The 20,691-nt window shown below is 52.4% G+C and overlaps 1 protein-coding gene across 3 annotated transcripts in view; it reads left to right on the forward strand.

Moving 5' to 3' along the window:
- The window catches only part of TSC1 (TSC complex subunit 1), a 206,047-nt gene extending 201,078 nt beyond the window's left edge, over positions 1 to 4,969 (forward strand). For all 3 annotated transcript variants that reach the window (XM_078646165.1, XM_078646164.1, XM_078646166.1), the window contains exon 22: positions 1,635 to 4,969. In XM_078646165.1, the coding sequence (XP_078502291.1) occupies positions 1,635 to 2,259 (625 nt within the window). In that variant the 3' untranslated portion in view covers positions 2,260 to 4,969. The remainder of the gene's footprint in view (positions 1 to 1,634) is intronic.
- Positions 4,970 to 20,691: the final 15,722 nt, after the last annotated feature.

Below are 20,691 nucleotides of genomic sequence, written 5' to 3' on the forward strand. Positions count from 1 at the left end.
CACCAACAAGCTAATGTGCCCCAGGCTGTTCTTCATGCATGTGCTTTTTCAACCTTCCCCAACATCCTCTTGCTGGCCACCTCGTGGGAGAGGGCTGCTTTACAGTCTATGCACAGCAGGTGTGTCTACAGGTACACATGACAAACATGTAAAATGTTACCCTGTAAGTATCTGTTTGTGGCATGGAGTGCTGTAGATTGACATGTGCCCATCCCCCCCCCCCCCCCGAAGTATCTACATTTTGCAGATTTTTATTTTAAAGGTTTTATATAGCGCTGGCTAGACCCGGGGGTATCAGAGCGCTTTACACGAGTATTCAGACCATAATTGCAGGTAACATGTTTACAAAGGTTTATATAGTTATAAGAGCCCTGGCAACATAGTGACAAGTAAGGTCGAGACAAACAAAAAGGACATATACGTAAGGGAAAAAGGAGGCAAGGGGAGAGATTCAAGGGAGAAGGGGGTAAGAACAGGGGAAGAAGACAGAGTGGAGGAGGGAAGAGGAGGGGAGAGTGAGAGACACGGAATGGAAAAAGGAGGGGGGTGACGGGGACACAAACCGGTAGACGAGTCAGAGCTGCGTCCAAAGTCCAGTAAGCTGTGATCCCAGGGGAAGTGGTATCATTTCCCCATCTCTGTTGCGAGAGGCTCCCTATACGCATGGACTCTCTCAGAGAGGTCACTGAGACTCCATGGCCTACATACTGGATCCTTCCCCCAAAAAGGGGGGAGGGAGTGCTTTGGCAAGGGGTGCCATACCATACCTCAACTGCGAGTAGCTCCCTAGGCGCTGTGGACTCTCTCAGCGGGTACGCTGAGACTTCAGAGTATAAATATTGGATCTTTCCCCAACAAGGAGAGAAGGTGTGCTTAGTCAAAGGGCACAAAATGGCAGGGGGCTAGGCGGTGTAGTGGGCAAGGGGAAAGATTCAGTTGAGAGGTCTTTCTTCACATGGTCATCTCCTGCATCTCTACACTTCATTTCCATCCTCACCAGACTGCAGGAAAAACAATTTAACAATCCAAGAATGGAACCTACGACCACTCGCATTATCCATGCTGAACAAGAAACGTCGAGCTTTGTTCTTGTAGCCTGAATAATCTTTCATGGGAGTGATCATTTTAAGGGCTATCGTTATCCACAAACATTCAAGAGGAAACTACGTTTGTGAATGTAAAATTAGGCAAGCTCCAACACACTACTGCAGAAGTCCAGATGCAAGTAAATGTGGCTTTCTCTTAGTAGTAGGAGACCCTTCACAAGCCTGAACTTGCGAACATGTTCACTCCTGCTATTTGAGTTTGTTGATACTTCATGTGTAGCTTTGCTTTAGGGAGTTGTCCTCGTCTGGAATAGACCTTCCATGCCCTCTACTATGTGAGGGTATGATTGTACTGCTGCTGTCAATTATGTTTTTGTAAGGAAGGCATGCACTGCTGCTGGCTATTTGTTGTGCCTTCTCTGAGTGAAGATTTCATTGCTGATGGCCATGCTTTTTTCTGTGCGCGGGTGGGGTGTGAATTCTAGCTTGGGAGAGTGCTATATGCCTTCAATGGTGTCTTTAGCAGTTTTGTCTGTAATTCTGGTGTTGTCTTCTGATGCATTAATAATATGCTTTCATTTCCTACAGACCCGACTCTGCATACGAGGACGTTTCATCTTCTGCAGTGATACCCCATTCTCAGAAACCCCAAAGTTTTTCCCCTGTGGCTTCTTCGATTTCTGCAAAGAATTCTCAGTTAAAGAATACCTCCCCAACTGCTAACAATTCTACTGTAAAACGTTTCTCTCCGACTGCCAACAGGGAGGCGAATGGAACCAATGGGGAAGCGTCCACGCCCAAGACGCCTAGTGCGGAGAGCAGCAGAAGCAGTAGCAGAAGCAGTAGCGCAAGCAGCAGTAGCAGTAGTGGAGGGGTGTCCCCAGAGAAGCCCCCACACCTGCCTCTAGGCTACCACAGTGACTATATGAACGCAAAAGTGCAGCTCGAACCCAGCTCCCGTGTGCCTTTGACCATTGGCTCGTACCCAAGCTCCAAGAGCTTCTTGGGCATGAGGGCGCGAGAGCTGTTTCGCAACAAGAGCGAGAGTCATTGCGACGGGGAGAGCATGGTTAACCGCAGCCTTGCTGAGGTGCCCAAATCCGAACTCTGCAGCGCAACCAGGCCACCAATGAGCCCAGACAATCCTAGTCCACCAGCCACCACTCGGGAATCCTCAACCAGGTCGTTTCATATCATGGACTACAACGAGTAGCGGGACCACAGCTAGAACTCTGAGATCAGTGTTAGTGGGCTTCAGTCGTATCCCGTTGCTGCGCTGGGCGGATGCAGATGCTCAGCGCGCAATACTCTGCTGGTTTTGAGTGCTGTCTGTGCACCTAAGGAAGGTGCTTAAAGTCAACTGGAATCTCTTATCTCGTGACACTTATCACACGTTTCCTCCTTGCGTTTTTCGACCAATCAGCCATCATGTTGGATCACTCGGTTGAGTTACGGAAGCGAAAATTGGTACCACCTGACATAAGGGCATGGGTTTTAACCCACATAATGTCTCAGCTGCCAACCTCCTGATTACCCTACTACTCCGGGCAACCTTTTTGCTCTTTTTGTTGTCCCCTCTTACTTGCCTTATCACCAACACCTCCTCCACCCACGCCCAATCCCGATTTACCTTATCTGAATGAGTATGAATGCCTGTCCTTGCGTTCAGCAAGAAGGGACAAGGGAGTGTCTTCTCCAAAGGTGTGAATTATATCCTTTTTGTTTAATTGATTGAAGGATGTGGCTTTGACGTTGTGCTTTTTTTGTTCTTTGGCACCGGTTAACCCGCTTAACCCATGTGTTGACAAAGTTGGGAAAATATTGTTCTGCTGAAAGTCTTTAATTTCTTTAAGAACTATTTAACAAATTTGACTAGTTTTCCAATTCTGAGCAAGACTGGTGTTCTAGGATTAAGGTATTCTTGTGAACATCTCCCACTGCTGGTCTTTGTTTACCCACTCCTACATATACACAACATTGAACAGAAACAAATATTTTCTGGGTGTGGAGGGCCCATTCACTCTCCTATGTGTTGCAGACAGGTGTCCCAAGATCATTCATCACATAGGAGGTAGAAGAGGTTCTCTGGGAGAGGGGGTCATTTCTTTTAAGTCCATCTGTGAAAGAGCACATGTAGCTTGCCCTGGAAGAATATGTAGGGGTAACTACTTCTCCCTTTGAGTGACCTGAAATGTCTGGTGCAGTCAATCTGCAGTTTTTGCCTTGCTGGGGAAAATTAAGGCTAATGGGCCCTGAGCATGGTTAGAAGGGTGATTCTTGATCGAAATAAATCCAATGACTCACTTCTCTTAACTACATAACTCACCATCAACACACAAACTTGCAGAATTGTGTGTTATTAGAGAGGCTTTCAGCATGCAGGCACACAGATCTTAAATTCAGATTAAGCTGTGAAAAATCGCACAATCTTAAACCAGTATTTTACATACTGCAGGGTTTGTTACCCTTTGGCCAAACAAGGACTTACTTTGTCAGTGTATTATTAAATTTACTACCTCTACATTCATGCTTGCCAGGTTACCAGTAGTAGTCCCATTCATGCTAATTCAAACCACAAACTGCTTGGCTGTGAGCCTGCTTCGCCCCCTCCACTGGTACAACCTGAGCTCTCTTTGGTCATCTTCTGGTTATTGTTGTCTCCAGAAATTTGCTGCTTAGGTTAAAGATGAAGCAGCCTGTCCTTTCCCAAGCCTAAGTGGGTTTGCTTCCTTCCTTTACATATTGGGAAGAGCACAAATGCAAAGTATTACTGGCTGTGCAGGAGCAACGTGGAAGGCATAGAGGAAGCGTTTTTTTATTTTTAGGAGTCTGGTTTGCAGCAGAAGAACATGGTGGAAGTTCTGCGGCTTGTGCACTAGTTGCTGTTTGGGAGCACTATGTCCTCTGGGCCAGGGCTGGGAGTGTCTCATTCCTCAGCTCCCCTTCTAGTAATGGGTGCAGTCCATCCCCTGGACCAGGGTCCATCTCCTCTGCAGCTTTATCTGCTACAATGGGTGTATCCTTCTAGTATACCGGATATATTGGCTATCGATGAGACAACCTTTACATTGTAGTGGGATGGATAAGGGTGGGAGAAGCGACCCTGCACCTTGCTGAGCGGACATGCCACTAGAATTGAAAAAAACTCCCTCTGCTACCAGTTTGCATGTTCTTACAAGACACTGTTCCCTCATTGGCTCACCGCTGTCAACGATGTAGGTGGTTTCCCCACAGCTCCTCCCCCAGAGGCCATCCATCTTGACCCAGGACCAGACTAGGAGACTTTGAGCTTGGGGAAGGAAGGGGGAGCTTCTGCTGCCACTGTCATTAAAAATGGCGGCCAGCCATCAAGCCTGCGGATCAGCTGAAAAACAGAAATGTGTTCTGGAGTTGGGTTAGGCAGTCTGTTGCAGAAAAGAGGCTGCTGTAGTCCGTCCATTCTTTATAGTTCTAATTAATTGGAGGGCACAGTCATCTCCTGCAGTGTCACCTCCCAGGCAGAATTTTTGATGTCTCTGCAGTTACAGGTAAATTCTTAGAATTTTAGAGTGGGGTAACAGACAAATACACGATGAGATGCCAAGAGATTTTCCTTGTAAACTGAATGATTTTTGTTCATCTTCTTTTGATGGGTGGGACAGGGTGATTCTACATCTGCCTCCTAGCCCCCCTCACCTCTGTCTCAGTCTCCACATCAATGTTCTCTGCCACAGTATTTAAAGCACGCTGGACCATCCGCACAAGCGACCCACCATTTACTGACAAAGCAAGCCATGCGGTTCCCCCAGAATTAACGGTACAATGGGAAGACTGTGAAGCCAGAATATTGGGTGTGTGGTGTCCTGACGAGAGTAGTCTTGCGCTGTAGAGGCGGCTGCTTTGTGTTCAACTGTGAAGAAATAAATACAATGTATTGTTTTGCACTGGTTCTGTTGTGCTTCTTTCATGGCTGGGTGGGTTGGAAAATGCGGATGCTGGTGGGTTCCATTGTGCTGTTAAAACAATTCATGAATTCCAGCTGTTTGTCAAGGGAGCCTGCTGTTCAGTTGTTTCAGAATGCAAACATCACTGTTCTACTTCTACCTGCAGATTCCCATCCGTTTGACTATCCCTCAGTGCCAGAATGGGTCTGTAAACTGCAATAGCTCTTTCACACTGTTGGGTGGTATTTGCACCAGAAACAGGGAAGGTGGGGCATCATTGAAGCCATATAATGTCACCACAGCGCTCTGACGTCCGTTCCTGTTTTTTCTACCAGAATCCTGATCTGCTGGCAGTAGTTTTTCACATCTTCCCAATGCTTTTCTTCGACCCAAAGTCTTTTCTGTCAGTGGCTTTGGGTTAAGCCTTGCCACTTCTGGTGTCCATCTCTTACTCAACGAGGTCTGCCTGGGGTCAAAGAAAGACGTTCAAGTTGTGTGAGGAATAAGGCCTCTGGCATACTAGGGCTATGAAGCAGGGGAGACCAAGCGCTTTATGACATGTGCACCATGCTGTTCATGTTGTGGTGTTCTCCTTCTTTTCTAAAGAAAAGAGGCGGCAGCCCAAGAAGAAGACCAGCATTTACAATGCAATGGTCTCGTCTTTGTTAAAGTTAGAGCTATTGGCATTGCTCATGACATTATTTTGTTTTTAAAACATATAAGTTCGAGGCATGTGGGCTGCTGAATTCATATCTATTGCATAGATCGCCGCCTAGTGTTGGGTCCGGATGATTGCACATTGTTGTCCTGGAAGAGTCTTCAAAGTATCACGAGATAGGTGGCTCCTCCCCTGGACTACAGTGCGCATGGGCATCGACTCCATCCCCAGATAGTTTTTTTCCGCCATTGGGTTCGGATGCATATTTGATCACTCAAGTTCGGAATCAATAGAAACTTTCTTTTTGGCCCAAAGGCCTTTCCTATCGTCGGTATTGTCTTCCGATCGGTGCCCAGTTCTGTTCCTGCTCAGTTCCCGAGTCTGACATCCAGAGGAGTCGCGTGGCTCTTCAGTGCTCGAGGCCCGGTCGACGCTACAGGCCTTATTCGACGAACCATCATGGAACGGAGCCCGTTCAAAAGGTGCCCCGTGTGCAACTCGAAGTATCCTCACATCGACGTCCACCCGGTGTGCAACAAGTGCCTGTCGCCGGATCACGATGAAGCCAACTGTATGGCTTGTTCTCGTTTCCACTCCAAGAAGACGATTCGACTTCGGCGCGTAGCGCGCCAGGAGGCCCAGCAGACGGCACCTGACTCGGTGAACATTTTCAATACCGAGGGAGAAGAGGCAAACGAGCCGGAAGATCAAGAGCCGATTTCCAATCCAGCGGCAGAGATCGACTCCAACTACGACGCAGACGTAGAAATGCTCGATGCGGAAGAAATCGTCGACTAGGTAGGAGACAACAATCAGGCCTATGGGGCCACGGAAGATGGCTCAAGCGAGGAGCTATGCCCCGTTCAAACTATATATACGGCTCAGGTCGAGGGATCGCCACATGGCCTTACCCAAGATCTTGCACCGAGTTCCACAGTCTCGCCTCAGGGCCCGGCTACGGACACTTCTAAAGAGCCACCATTGGTGAAATCGAAACCGAAAGAAAAAGCTTCGGTGTCTACAAAACTGAAAGTGCTAGAGGCGCCGTCGAAACCGAAAGCGTGTGTCGCCTTGGTCGGCTCCAAGTCTTCAGACCTGTTGGTGCAGACAAAGCCAAAAAAGGTTGTCGACCCGGTGAAGTCGCTCAAGGGCGTCAAGCCGAAGACTGGGACACCAAAAGCACTTGTCAAGGTCGTCGACCCGAAGACTTCGGCGACGAGGGCCGTCGACACAGACAAAGGACTCGGAGCTACAAAAGTTGTCGATCCTGCGCGTCGGCCGGACAAGGCCAAAAGTACTACAACCCTCGAGTCCGCACATGGTGGTGGCTCGAAGGCACCTGTCGAGTCGACGCAGCCGTCCGCCTCCTTCACGAAGCAGGTGTCTGAATCATTGAAATGCATTAAGGACAAAGCTTCCGCTGTCGATCCGAAGGATACTTCCACGCCGAAGCCTGCCACCAAACCGCAAAAGTCGGCAGCGCCTATTCAATTTGCGCTGCCGCCGAAAGCGTTCGCGCCGAAGAAGGTCGTCGAGGCGTCCATGAAGGTGTCCACGGGGCCGAAGCCTACCCCTGCGGTTGTGGGCACAAAGCATCGACCACCCCTGCTGGAGGAGCAGTCGGAACAATTCATCGACGCCGACACCGGTAAACTTTCGATTTACAAACGAAAGATCACACCAGCACAGCCTATAGAGTCCTACACAATTCCTTTAAAGAAAAAGAAGGATTCCACGGATTCACCCGTTCTTGTTGAACTAATAGCTCCACGTGGACAGGACACTGCTCCAATCTCGCCCACTTACTCAGAGGTGGAGGCTGGGGAAGGTGACTATGTTGAGTACAACTACCCTGCCGACACTGATCCTGAAGATCAACATGACACATGGGCAGATGCTGCGGACCCAGGGGATCCACAAACTGCCCCAGACACTCAAGTGTATAATGTCAAAACATCACCTACTGAGGACTCTGCGGCATTTAATGCGCTTATTGAAAGGGCAGCCAAAAATCATGACGTCCAGCTCCATGCTGACCCTATTGAGGTGGATTTTTTGTTTGACACCTTTTCCACCTCTGAGAAGACCGTAAAGACTCTGCCTATGCTAAAGGGTGTCTTAAACATGCTGCAGACATTTTTAAAGAACCCACAAGGGCCAGGGTTATAAACCCCAGAATTGAAAAAAAGTACAAGCCGGCGCCTAGGGACCCTACCTACATCAAGGGCCAGTTGCCGTTGGACTCTTTAGTAGTTTCCAATGCCCGGAAGAGGGCAAACTCACAAACTACTGGTGATGCTCCTCCCCCTGACAAGGAATCTAAAGTGCTAGAAGCATCAGGGAAAAGGGTGGCCGCTCAAGCAGCCAATATCTGGCGCATTTCAAACACTCAGGCACTCTTGGCCAGATATGACAGGGCACATTACGATACACTTGAGACCCTGTTACAACACTTGCCAGATGAATATAAAGAGGCAGCAGAGATGCTCCTACAAGAAGGGAAAAACTCATCTCAAATGCTTCTATTAAGTGTGCACTGGACGCAGCAGACACCGCGGCCAGGGCCATTAACACCAGTGTGATGTTGCGGCGTCAGGCCTGGCTCAGAATCTCCGGGTTCAAGCCGGAGATAGAAACCACCATCCTGAATCAGCCTGTAAACCCTGATCACTTATTTGGACCGATGGTGGACACCACCCTTGAAAAAATCAAAAAGGACACAGAGACTGCCAAGTCTATGGGGGCTCTCCAGTCCCAGCAGTTAAGGGGTGGTTCTTTTCGTCGCTCAAGCAATAGAGGTGTTTCCAGAGGCCAGCTGTCCCAGCAAACACAGTACACTGAGTGGCGCACAAACCTCATACAACAAACAAAGTAGAGGGGGCTATCGTGGAAACAGCGCCAAAGGCAGAGGTCGTGGAAACAACAGCTCCTGGTCCTCCGCCGCCAACAAACAGTGACGCCTTGTCACTGCCCCCGACCATACAACACCAGTCGGGGGGAGACTCCAACAGTTCCTGCCAGTCTGGAAATCCATCACCACAGACAGGTGGGTCAGAAAGCTTATCCAGTACGGTTATTGTCTGGAGTGGACATCCACTCCACCCAATATACCCCCAAAACACCGTCCTATGTCCACAGAGCATTTGCACTTATTGCAGCAAGAGGTACTCGTCATGCTGCAAAAAGGGGCAATCGAGCTGGTACCAGTGGAACAAAGAGGCACAGGAGTGTACTCCCTGTACTTCTTAATCCCAAAGAAAGTCGGGTCCCTCAGACCCATACTGGACCTCAGACCCCTAAACCAATACATTCTATCAGAACACTTTCATATGCTCACACTGCAGCAGGTTCTTCCGTTGCTCAATCCGGGGGATTTCCTCGCAACATTAGATCTAAAGGATGCATATTTTCACATTCCGCTACATCCGTCACACAGAAAATACCTCAGATTCACCATTCAGAATCAGCATTACCAATTCAGAGTCCTCCCTTTCGGAGTGACTACAGCACCCAGGGTGTTCACAAAGTGCCTAGCGACAGTGGCTGCGCACCTCAGGAGACAAAACGTTCACGTCTACCCTTATTTGGACGACTGGCTTGTCCAAGCAAAGTCGGCCCAGCAATGCGCTGCCGACATGTCCCACACCATTCACCTTCTTCACGATCTGGGATTCTCACTGAATTACCCAAAGTCACACCTTCAGCCCGCCCATGTGTGGCAGTATCTAGGCGCGACAATAAACACTCTGGCAGCCACAGCACAGCCAAATTCAGTGAGGATCAACAGCATTCAATTGCTGATACAGAAATTCAGACCACAACACTCGCTCCCAGCACGAGTGTTCATGCAGTTGATAGGCATGATGGCCTCCTGCATCTTCATAGTCCCGCACGCGAGACTACATATGCGTCCGCTTCAAGAGTGCTCAGCACGTCAGTGGAATCAGGCTCACGGAGAGTTAAAAGACCTAGTGTTGGTGACCGGTCGTGCATACAACTCTCTGCATTGGTGGAATCCACACAACCTTTGCAAGGGCCGACCGTTCCAGGAGCCTGTGCCACAGATCATCCTAACGGCGGACGCATCTCTCCAGGGTTGGGGAGCTCATGTACTCCACTACACAGTGCAGGGACTATGGACAACGCAGCAAAAGAAGATGCACATCAACCACCTAGAGCTGATGGCAATCTTCATGGCAATGAAGGCGTTCAAGGTACATCTATGCAACAAGGTCGTGTTGATCCGGACGGACAACATGACGGCCATGTACTACATTCAGAAGCAGGGAGGTACACACTCTCCACAGTTGTCTCATCTGGCTCAGAGCATGTGGAAGTGGGCCATTCAAAGGAACATCTTCCTCATGGCGGAACACCTCCCCGGCAAGGACAATCAGATGGCGGATCTGCTCAGCAGGTACAGCCACCAAATGCACGAGTGGGAGATACATCCATCAGTACTCCACCCGTACTTCCAGCAGTGGGGTCATCCAGAGATAGACCTGTTCGCCACAAGGGAAAACGCCAAATGCCAAAGCTTTGCCGCCAGGTTCCTGCACCCACAGTCGCAGGGCAATGCGATATGGATGAACTGGTCAGGCAAATTTGCATACGCTTTTCCCCCAGCACCTCTAATACCGCTGGTGGCACGAAAGCTAAAGCAACACTCTATGACGCTCATCCTGGTTGCTCAAACGTGGGCACGCCAGCCATGGTACGCCACGTTTCTAGAACTTTCCGTGGTACCCCATCAAAGGCTGCACCTCACACCCAGACTTTTGACGCAGAGCCATGGCGACATTCAGCACCCAGATCCGCAACAGCTCAACCTGGCGATCTGGCTCCTGAGGTCTTAGAGTTTGGCTACCTCAACTTGCCTCCAGACTGCAAGGATATCATACGGGAGGCAAGAAAGCCCACCACCAGAGCATGCTATGCGGCAAAATGGAAGCGGTTTGTCATTTATTGCGTGGACCACAACATAGACCCGCTTGACGCGTCTACGCACAACATCATTTGTTATCTGTTACATCTTTACAAATGCAATCTAGCATATGCTTCCATTCGAATACATTTATCCGCCATAGCGGCTTATCTCCAAAACAGGCAGCATCTCTCCCTTTTCAGAGTGCCTGCCATTAAAGCCTTTCTGGAGGGACTCAAACGAGTCATTCCTCCCAGGACCCCACCAGCTCCTGAATGGAATCTTAATGTGGTCCTCACCCGACTAATGGGTCCACCTTTTGAGCCTCTACATTCATGCGAGATTCAGTTCTTAACATGGAGAGTGGCTTTCCTAATAGCCATTACGTCACTGCGACGTGTTAGTGAACTCCAGGCACTAACTGTCCAAGAGCCATTCATACAAATTCACTCCAACCGGGTGGTGCTGCGCACTAACCCTAAATTTCTTCCCAAGGTGGTTTCACAGTTCCATATCAATCAGACTATTGAACTGCCTGTGTTCTTCCAAAATCCTGAGACAGTGGCAGAAAGAATGCTCCACACTCTTGACGTCAAAAGAGCTTTGATGTATTACATTGATAGGACCAAAGATTTTAGGAAGACGAAACAACTCTTTGTTGCCTTTTCCGCACAACACAAAGGCAACCCCATTTCCAAAGCAGGTATAGCCAGGTGGATCGTTAAGTGTATTCAAATTTGCTATCAAAAAGCTAAGCGCACTTTAACAATCCCCCCAAGGGCCCACTCCACCCGCAAGTTGGGGGCCTCCATGGCTTTCCTTGGAAATATCCCTTTAGAAGACATTTGTAGAGCAGCCGCACGGTCTACCCCACACACATTTACAAAACACTACTGTGTAGATGTGCACTCCAAGCAGCTGTAGGGCAGGCTGTTCTAAAAACACTTTTTCAAACTGCTGCAGCTGGCACAGGCGGCCGCCGCTAATGGAGGGACTGCTATATATTCAATGCAATAGATATGAATTCAGCAGCCCACATGCCTCGAACCGAATATGCTACTTACCAGTATGCATCTGTTCTTGGCATGTAGGGCTGCTGACATTCATATCGTCCGCCCTCCTCCCCGGCGCCTGTAGCGGCTGCAGCGCTTACACTTACTCTGAGCATGGTCATCACTCACACTGTTACACTCCATCTTTGCCACAATGGCTAAAAACAATCTGGGGATGGAGTTGATGCCCATGCGCACTGTAGTCCAGGGGAGGAGCCACCTATCTCGTGATTCTTCGAAGACTCTTCCAGGACAACAATGTGCAATCATCCGGACCCAACACTAGGCGGCGATCTATGCAATAGATATGAATGTCAGCAGCCCTACATGCCAAGAACAGATGCATACTGGTAAGTAGCATATTCGATAAATGGCATTGTCATTTACAATGCCAATAGCTTAATCTCTCACAAATGCGAGACCTATTGCATTTGCACACACACAGTCACCGCACCCACCCACCCACACAGAGCCACACACACACAGAGCCACACAGACACACACACACAGAGCCACACCCACACACACAGAGAGCCACACAGAGCCACACACAGCCCAACACACACACACACAGAGAGACGCACACACAGAGAGACGCACACACAGAGAGACGCGCACACACAGAGAGACGCGCACACACAGAGAGACGCGCACACACAGAGAGACGCGCACACACAGAGAGACGCGCACACACAGAGAGACGCGCACACACAGAGAGACGCGCACACACAGAGAGACGCGCACACACAGAGAGACGCGCACACACAGAGAGACGCGCACACACAGAGAGACGCGCACACACAGAGAGACGCGCACACACAGAGAGACGCGCACACACAGAGAGACGCGCACACACAGAGAGACGCGCACACACAGAGAGACGCGCACACAGAGAGCCACACACACAGAGAGCCACACACACAGAGAGCCACACACACACAGAGAGCCACACACACACAGAGAGCCACACACACACAGAGAGCCACACACACAGAGAGCCACGCACACAGAGAGCCACGCACACAGAGAGCCACGCACACAGAGAGCCACGCACACAGAGAGCCACACACACACACAGAGAGCCACACACACACAGAGAGCCACACACACACACAGAGAGCCACACACACACACAGAGAGCCACACACACACACACACAGAGAGACACACACACACACAGAGAGACACACACACAGAGAGCCACACACACACACAGAGAGCCACACACACACACAGAGAGCCACACACACACACAGAGAGCCACACACACACACAGAGAGCCACACACACACACACAGAGAGCCACACACACACACAGAGAGCCACACACACACACACACAGAGAGCCACACACACACACAGAGAGCCACACACACACACACACAGAGAGCCACACACACACAGAGAGCCACACACACACACAGAGAGCCACACACACACACAGAGAGACACACACACACAGAGAGACACACACACAGAGAGACACACACACAGAGAGACACACACACAGAGAGACACACACACAGAGAGACACACACACAGAGAGACACACACACAGAGAGCCACACACACACACACACACACACACACACACACAGAGAGCCACACACACACACACACACACACACACACACAGCCACACACACAGAGAGCCACACACACACACACACACACACAGAGAGCCACACACAGAGAGCCACACACACACAGCGCCACACACACAGCGCCACACACACACACAGCGCCACACACACACAGAGCGCCACACACACACAGAGCGCCACACACACACACAGAGCGCCACACACACACACAGAGCGCCACACACACACACACAGAGACACACACACACAGAGACACACACACACAGAGAGACACACACACACACACACACAGAGAGCCACACACACACACAGAGCCACACACACACACAGAGCCACACACACACACAGAGCCACACACACACAGAGCCACACACACACACACAGAGAGCCACACACACACAGAGAGAGCCACACACACAGAGAGCCATACACACACAGAGCCACACACACAGAGCCACACACACACACACACACACAGAGAGCCACACACACACAGAGAGCCACACACAGAGCCACACACACACAGAGAGCCACACACACAGAGAGAGCCACACACACAGAGAGAGCCACACACACAGAGAGAGCCACACACACAGAGCCCCACACACACAGAGCCACACACAGAGAGCCACACACACACAGAGAGAGCCACACACACAGAGAGCCACACACACAGAGAGCCACACACACAGAGAGCCACACACACAGAGAGCCACACACACACAGAGAGCCACACACACACAGAGAGCCACACACACACAGAGAGCCACACACACACAGAGAGCCACACACACACAGAGAGCCACACACACACAGAGAGCCACACACACACAGAGAGCCACACACACACACAGAGCCACACACACACACAGAGCCACACACACACACACACAGAGCCACACACACACAGAGCCACACACACACAGAGAGCCACACACACACAGAGAGCCACACACACACAGAGAGCCACACACACAGAGAGCCACACACACACAGAGAGCCACACACACACACACACAGAGAGCCACACACACACAGAGAGCCACACACACACAGAGAGCCACACACACAGAGAGCCACACACACAGAGCCACACACAGAGAGCCACACACAGAGAGCCACACACAGAGAGCCACACACAGAGAGCCACACACACACACACAGAGAGCCACACACACACAGAGAGCCACACACACAGAGAGAGCCACACACACACACAGAGCCACACACACACACAGAGCCACACACACACAGAGAGCCACACACACACAGAGAGCCACACACACACAGAGAGCCACACACACACACAGAGACACACACACACACAGAGAGCCACACACACACAGAGAGCCACACACACACAGAGAGCCACACACACACAGAGAGCCACACACACACAGAGAGCCACACACACACAGAGAGCCACACACACACAGAGAGCCACACACACACAGAGAGCCACACACACACAGAGAGCCACACACACACAGAGAGCCACACACACACAGAGAGCCACACACACACAGAGAGCCACACACACACAGAGAGCCACACACACAGAGAGCCACACACACAGAGAGCCACACACACAGAGCCACACACAGAGAGCCACACACAGAGAGCCACACACACACACACAGAGAGCCACACACACAGAGAGAGCCACACACACAGAGAGAGCCACACACACACAGAGAGCCACACACAGAGCCACACACACACACAGAGAGCCACACACACAGAGAGAGCCCCACACAGAGAGCCCCACACAGAGAGCACACACACACACACACAGAGAGCCACACACACACAGAGAGCCACACACACACACAGAGAGCCACACACACACACAGAGACACACACACAGAGAGAGCCACACACAGAGAGCCACACACACACAGAGAGCCACACACAGAGCCACACACACAGAGAGCCACACACACAGAGAGAGCCCCACACAGAGAGCCCCACACACAGAGCCCCACACACACAGAGCCACACACACACAGAGCCACACACACACAGAGCCACACACACAGAGAGAGCCACACACACACACACAGAGAGAGCCACACACAGAGAGCCACACACACACAGAGCCACACACACAGAGCCACACACAGAGAGCCACACACACACAGAGAGCCACACACACACAGAGAGCCACACACACAGAGAGCCACACACACAGAGAGCCACACACACACACAGAGAGCCACACACACACAGAGAGAGCCACACACACACAGAGAGCCACACACACAGAGCCACACACACACAGAGAGCCACACACACACACAGAGCCACACACACACAGAGCCACACACACACACAGAGCCACACACACACAGAGAGACACACAGAGAGCCACACACACACACAGAGACACACACACACAGAGACACACACACACACAGAGAGCCACACACACACAGAGAGCCACACACACACAGAGAGCCACACACACACAGAGAGCCACACACACACAGAGAGCCACACACACACAGGAGCCACACACACAGAGAGCCACACACACACAGAGAGCCCCACACACACAGAGAGCCACACACACACAGAGAGCCCACACACACACAGAGAGCCACACACACACAGAGAGCCACACACACAGAGAGCCACACACACAGAGAGCCACCCACACAGAGAGCCCACACACAGAGAGCCCCACACAGAGAGCCCCACACAGAGAGCCCCACACAGAGAGCCCCACACAGAGAGCCCCACACAGAGAGCCCCACACAGAGAGCCCCACACAGAGAGCCCCACACAGAGAGCCCCACACAGAGAGCCCCACACAGAGAGCCCCACACAGAGAGCCCCACACAGAGAGCCCCACACAGAGAGCCCCACACAGAGAGCCCCACACAGAGAGCCCCACACAGAGAGCCCCACACAGAGAGCCCCACACAGAGAGCCCCACACAGAGAGCCCCACACAGAGAGCCCCACACAGAGAGCCCCACACAGAGAGCCCCACACAGAGAGCCCCACACAGAGAGCCCCACACAGAGAGCCCCACACAGAGAGCCCCACACAGAGAGCCCCACACAGAGAGCCCCACACAGAGAGCCCCACACAGAGAGCCCCACACAGAGAGCCCCACACAGAGAGCCCCACACAGAGAGCCCCACACAGAGAGCCCCACACAGAGAGCCCCACACAGAGAGCCCCACACAGAGAGCCCCACACAGAGAGCCCCACACAGAGAGCCCCACACAGAGAGCCCCACACAGAGAGCCCCACACAGAGAGCCCCACACAGAGAGCCCCACACAGAGAGCCCCACACAGAGAGCCCCACACAGAGAGCCCCACACAGAGAGCCCCACACAGAGAGCCCCACACAGAGAGCCCCACACAGAGAGCCCCACACAGAGAGCCCCACACAGAGAGCCCCACACAGAGAGCCCCACACAGAGAGCCCCACACAGAGAGCCCCACACAGAGAGCCCCACACAGAGAGCCCCACACAGAGAGCCCCACACAGAGAGCCCCACACAGAGAGCCCCACACAGAGAGCCCCACACAGAGAGCCCCACACAGAGAGCCCCACACAGAGAGCCCCACACAGAGAGCCCCACACAGAGAGCCCCACACAGAGAGCCCCACACAGAGAGCCACACACAGAGAGCCACACACAGAGAGCCACACACAGAGAGCCCACACACACAGAGAGCCCCACACACACAGAGAGCCCCACACACACAGAGAGCCCCACACACACAGAGAGCCCCACACACACAGAGAGCCCCACACACACAGAGAGCCCCACACACACAGAGAGCCCCACACACACAGAGAGCCCCACACACACAGAGAGCCCCACACACACAGAGAGCCCCACACACACAGAGAGCCCCACACACACAGAGAGCCCCACACACACAGAGAGCCCCACACACACAGAGAGCCCCACACACACAGAGAGCCCCACACACACAGAGAGCCCCACACACACAGAGAGCCCCACACACACAGAGAGCCCCACACACACAGAGAGCCCCACACACACAGAGAGCCCCACACACACAGAGAGCCCCACACACACAGAGAGCCCCACACACACAGAGAGCCCCACACACACAGAGAGCCCCACACACACAGAGAGCCCCACACACACAGAGAGCCCCACACACACAGAGAGCCCCACACACACAGAGAGCCCCACACACACAGAGAGCCCCACACACACAGAGAGCCCCACACACACAGAGAGCCCCACACACACAGAGAGCCCCACACACACAGAGAGCCCCACACACACAGAGAGCCCCACACACACAGAGAGCCCCACACACACAGAGAGCCCCACACACACAGAGAGCCCCACACACACAGAGAGCCCCACACACACAGAGAGCCCCACACACACAGAGAGCCCCACACACACAGAGAGCCCCACACACACAGAGAGCCCCACACACACAGAGAGCCCCACACACACAGAGAGCCCCACACACACAGAGAGCCCCACACACACAGAGAGCCCCACACACACAGAGAGCCCCACACACACAGAGAGCCCCACACACACAGAGAGCCCCACACACACAGAGAGCCCCACACACACAGAGAGCCCCACACACACAGAGAGCCCCACACACACAGAGAGCCCCACACACACAGAGCCCCACACACACAGAGAGCCCCACACACACACACAGAGCCACACACACACACACACAGAGACACACACACACACACAGAGACACACACACACACACAGAGACACACACACACACACAGAGACACACACACACACACAGAGAGAGCCACACACACACAGAGAGCCACACACAGAGCCACACACACACACAGAGCCACACACACACACAGAGCCACACACACACACAGAGCCACACACACACACACACAGAACCACACACACACACACACACAGCCACACACACAGCCACACACACAGCCACACACACAGCCACACACAGCCACACACACAGCCACACACAGCCACACACACAGCCACACACAGCCACACACACAGCCACACACAGACACACACACAGAGCCACACACAGACACACACACAGAGCCACACACACACACACAGAGCCACACACACAGAGCCCAACACACACACACACAGAGCCACACACACAGAGCCCAACACACACAGCCACACACACACAGCCACACACACACACACACACAGAGATCTCTGCCCAGTAACGCCCCAGGGAACAGAGGCAAGAAAAAACGATCACAAGGAGGGAACAGAGGCAAGAAAAAACGATCACAAGCAGGTAACAGAGCAAGAAAAAACGATCACAAGCAGGTAACAGAGGCACATTTGAGGGGGCTCACTAGAATGCTACCCTGCATCCCGGTGGGCATATCCAAGGCCCTCTCTCCCACACAGGCGCACAGGTGTCGCCATGGATCAGTAATTATACGGAATGTGTCTGAAGATCAGGTTTTCAATGGCTGCTTACGGTAAAGTACAGGATCACACACCATCTTCAGGCAAGTTTTGTGGCCCCATGCTTGGCCCAGGCTTTAGCCCGACAGTGGTTTAAGCTTTGGGCCTGAATAAATGGACTGTGACCTGCACCAGTTCATGTAAGCAATAACTAACACAAAGCAGCAAGAGACACAGCCAGGATGCAAGCATACTTGATAGCTAGACAGCTAAAACAGGACATCGTCTGGACAGGTGCTCCTTCAATGGTGCCACCAATGAAGAGGGGTCATTGATGATTTCACTGAAGTGAGAAGCAGCAGGGCAGCAAGGTCCATGTGCCCAGTAAGCGGCTTGCTTGATAGGTGAGGAGGCACTTTCCTATCTAGCCGTTCCAGCAGTCTCCTTTGGACCCTGGGGACCGAGGTTCAAATCCTGGCCGCGGTGGCTAGACTCAACATTGTGTGATTCTGAGTCACAATCTCCCTGTGCCTAAAATCTGTGAAATGTAATGTGTGTAAAATGCAACTATGGAATCCCCACTTGGTGTACACGATCAGGTAGATCGTCTCCCGCCCCCTAATGTAAGTTGCTAGACAGTTTAGTTTGTGCTATATAAATACCAATGCATATATTCTTACGTCTATCTCAGTTCTCTTTCTGTTCTTCGTGCCGTTCCAGGAGCACAAAGGCGACTAGCTAGACCACTGCTTGTTGGATGTTAAAAGCAATTTAGGAGTGGCTTTGTGGCTCAATTTATTTATAAGGTATTTAGAACTTACTTGCTCTCGTCTGCATTGTCTGAAGTATTTTACACCCATTACGCCATTTTACGTGTTATTCTAGCTCCAAATGATGGTTTTCTGAGGACGTTTTTCCTCCCTGGTCAAACGTTACCTTAATTCACAGGTCAGAAAAAACAAACTTCATGGAGGCAATCACTAGGGCAATATTTACCGTCTGCAAACGTTCCTTCCGGTGCCTGTATCTGAAAGACACGTTAGTATTAGATTCCTTACCTTAGAATATCCCCAGGCGTCAGACTGGATCCGGAAACTTTTGCGTAGCAGTACCCTTGTGCGTCGGTAGGCGTCGTCTGCGGCTCCGCACCGTCGTCTGCGTCGTGGGCGCTGTGATGACGTCGTCGGAGTACTTAGACGCTGCCTCCGCGTGCTGACGTCAGTTCTTCTTTTTTCCGCGCCAGCAAGCGCAGATCTGGAAAAAGCAGTAACCCTAGTAAATTTTTGACTAACTTTCTGATCGATTTTTGATCATTTCTCGAAGTCTTTTCGACTCCGATTGGTGCCGTAGGGATGCCCGGCTTTAAGCACTGCGAGGATTGTGACTGCCTGATGTCGGTCACGGATCCTCACCACCTGTGTTTAACTTGTCTAGGTGTCGATCACAACGACAAAGCCTGCTCCGACTGCCGGGCCCTCTCTTCGAAAGCCAGGCGGGAGCGGTCCCGCAGGCGACTCGAACTCCGGCAGTCGGTCCCGCGCCGCGAGAGGTCTCGGTCCCACGGGAGGTCGAGGGACAGGTCGCGGGCTCGGAGCCAGCACAGCTCCGAGAGTAGGCCGCACTCCTCCGGGTCGAAGTCGTCGTCGGGTAAGAAGCACAAGAAGTCCAAGAGGCGTCATCGCTCAGCGGACTCCCCCCGACGCTCGCGCGATGCGGCCGGGGGTTCGGGTGACACCACCCACGCGGCTCTGTCGGAGTCGCGGGCGCCGCGTCCAGCCCCACACCCTCCGGTCCCTGGGCTGAACGCGACGCCGGAGGAAATCGAGCGCTTCTTCATGGCCATGAGGAAACTCTCTCCTCTGACTGGCTCCGCGGCGCCTTCGGGCCCAGCGGACCCGTCTGGGACCCCTAGCGGGTCGGGGGTTTCGGCCCCGACGCCGATGGGTGCTTCGGCGCCGCCGCCGCCTTCGGGCCCGGCGCCGCAGGTTCCCGCTCTCCCGCCGGCGCCTTCGGGCCCGGCGCCGCGGGGTCCAGTTGTCCCGGTGCCGCCGGTGCCTTCGGGCCCGGCGCCGCGGGACGCCGCTAGACCTTC

The sequence above is a fragment of the Lissotriton helveticus genome, chromosome 5_1 (genome assembly GCF_964261635.1).
Source record: "Lissotriton helveticus chromosome 5_1, aLisHel1.1, whole genome shotgun sequence".
Taxonomy (NCBI): Eukaryota; Metazoa; Chordata; class Amphibia; order Caudata; family Salamandridae; genus Lissotriton; species Lissotriton helveticus.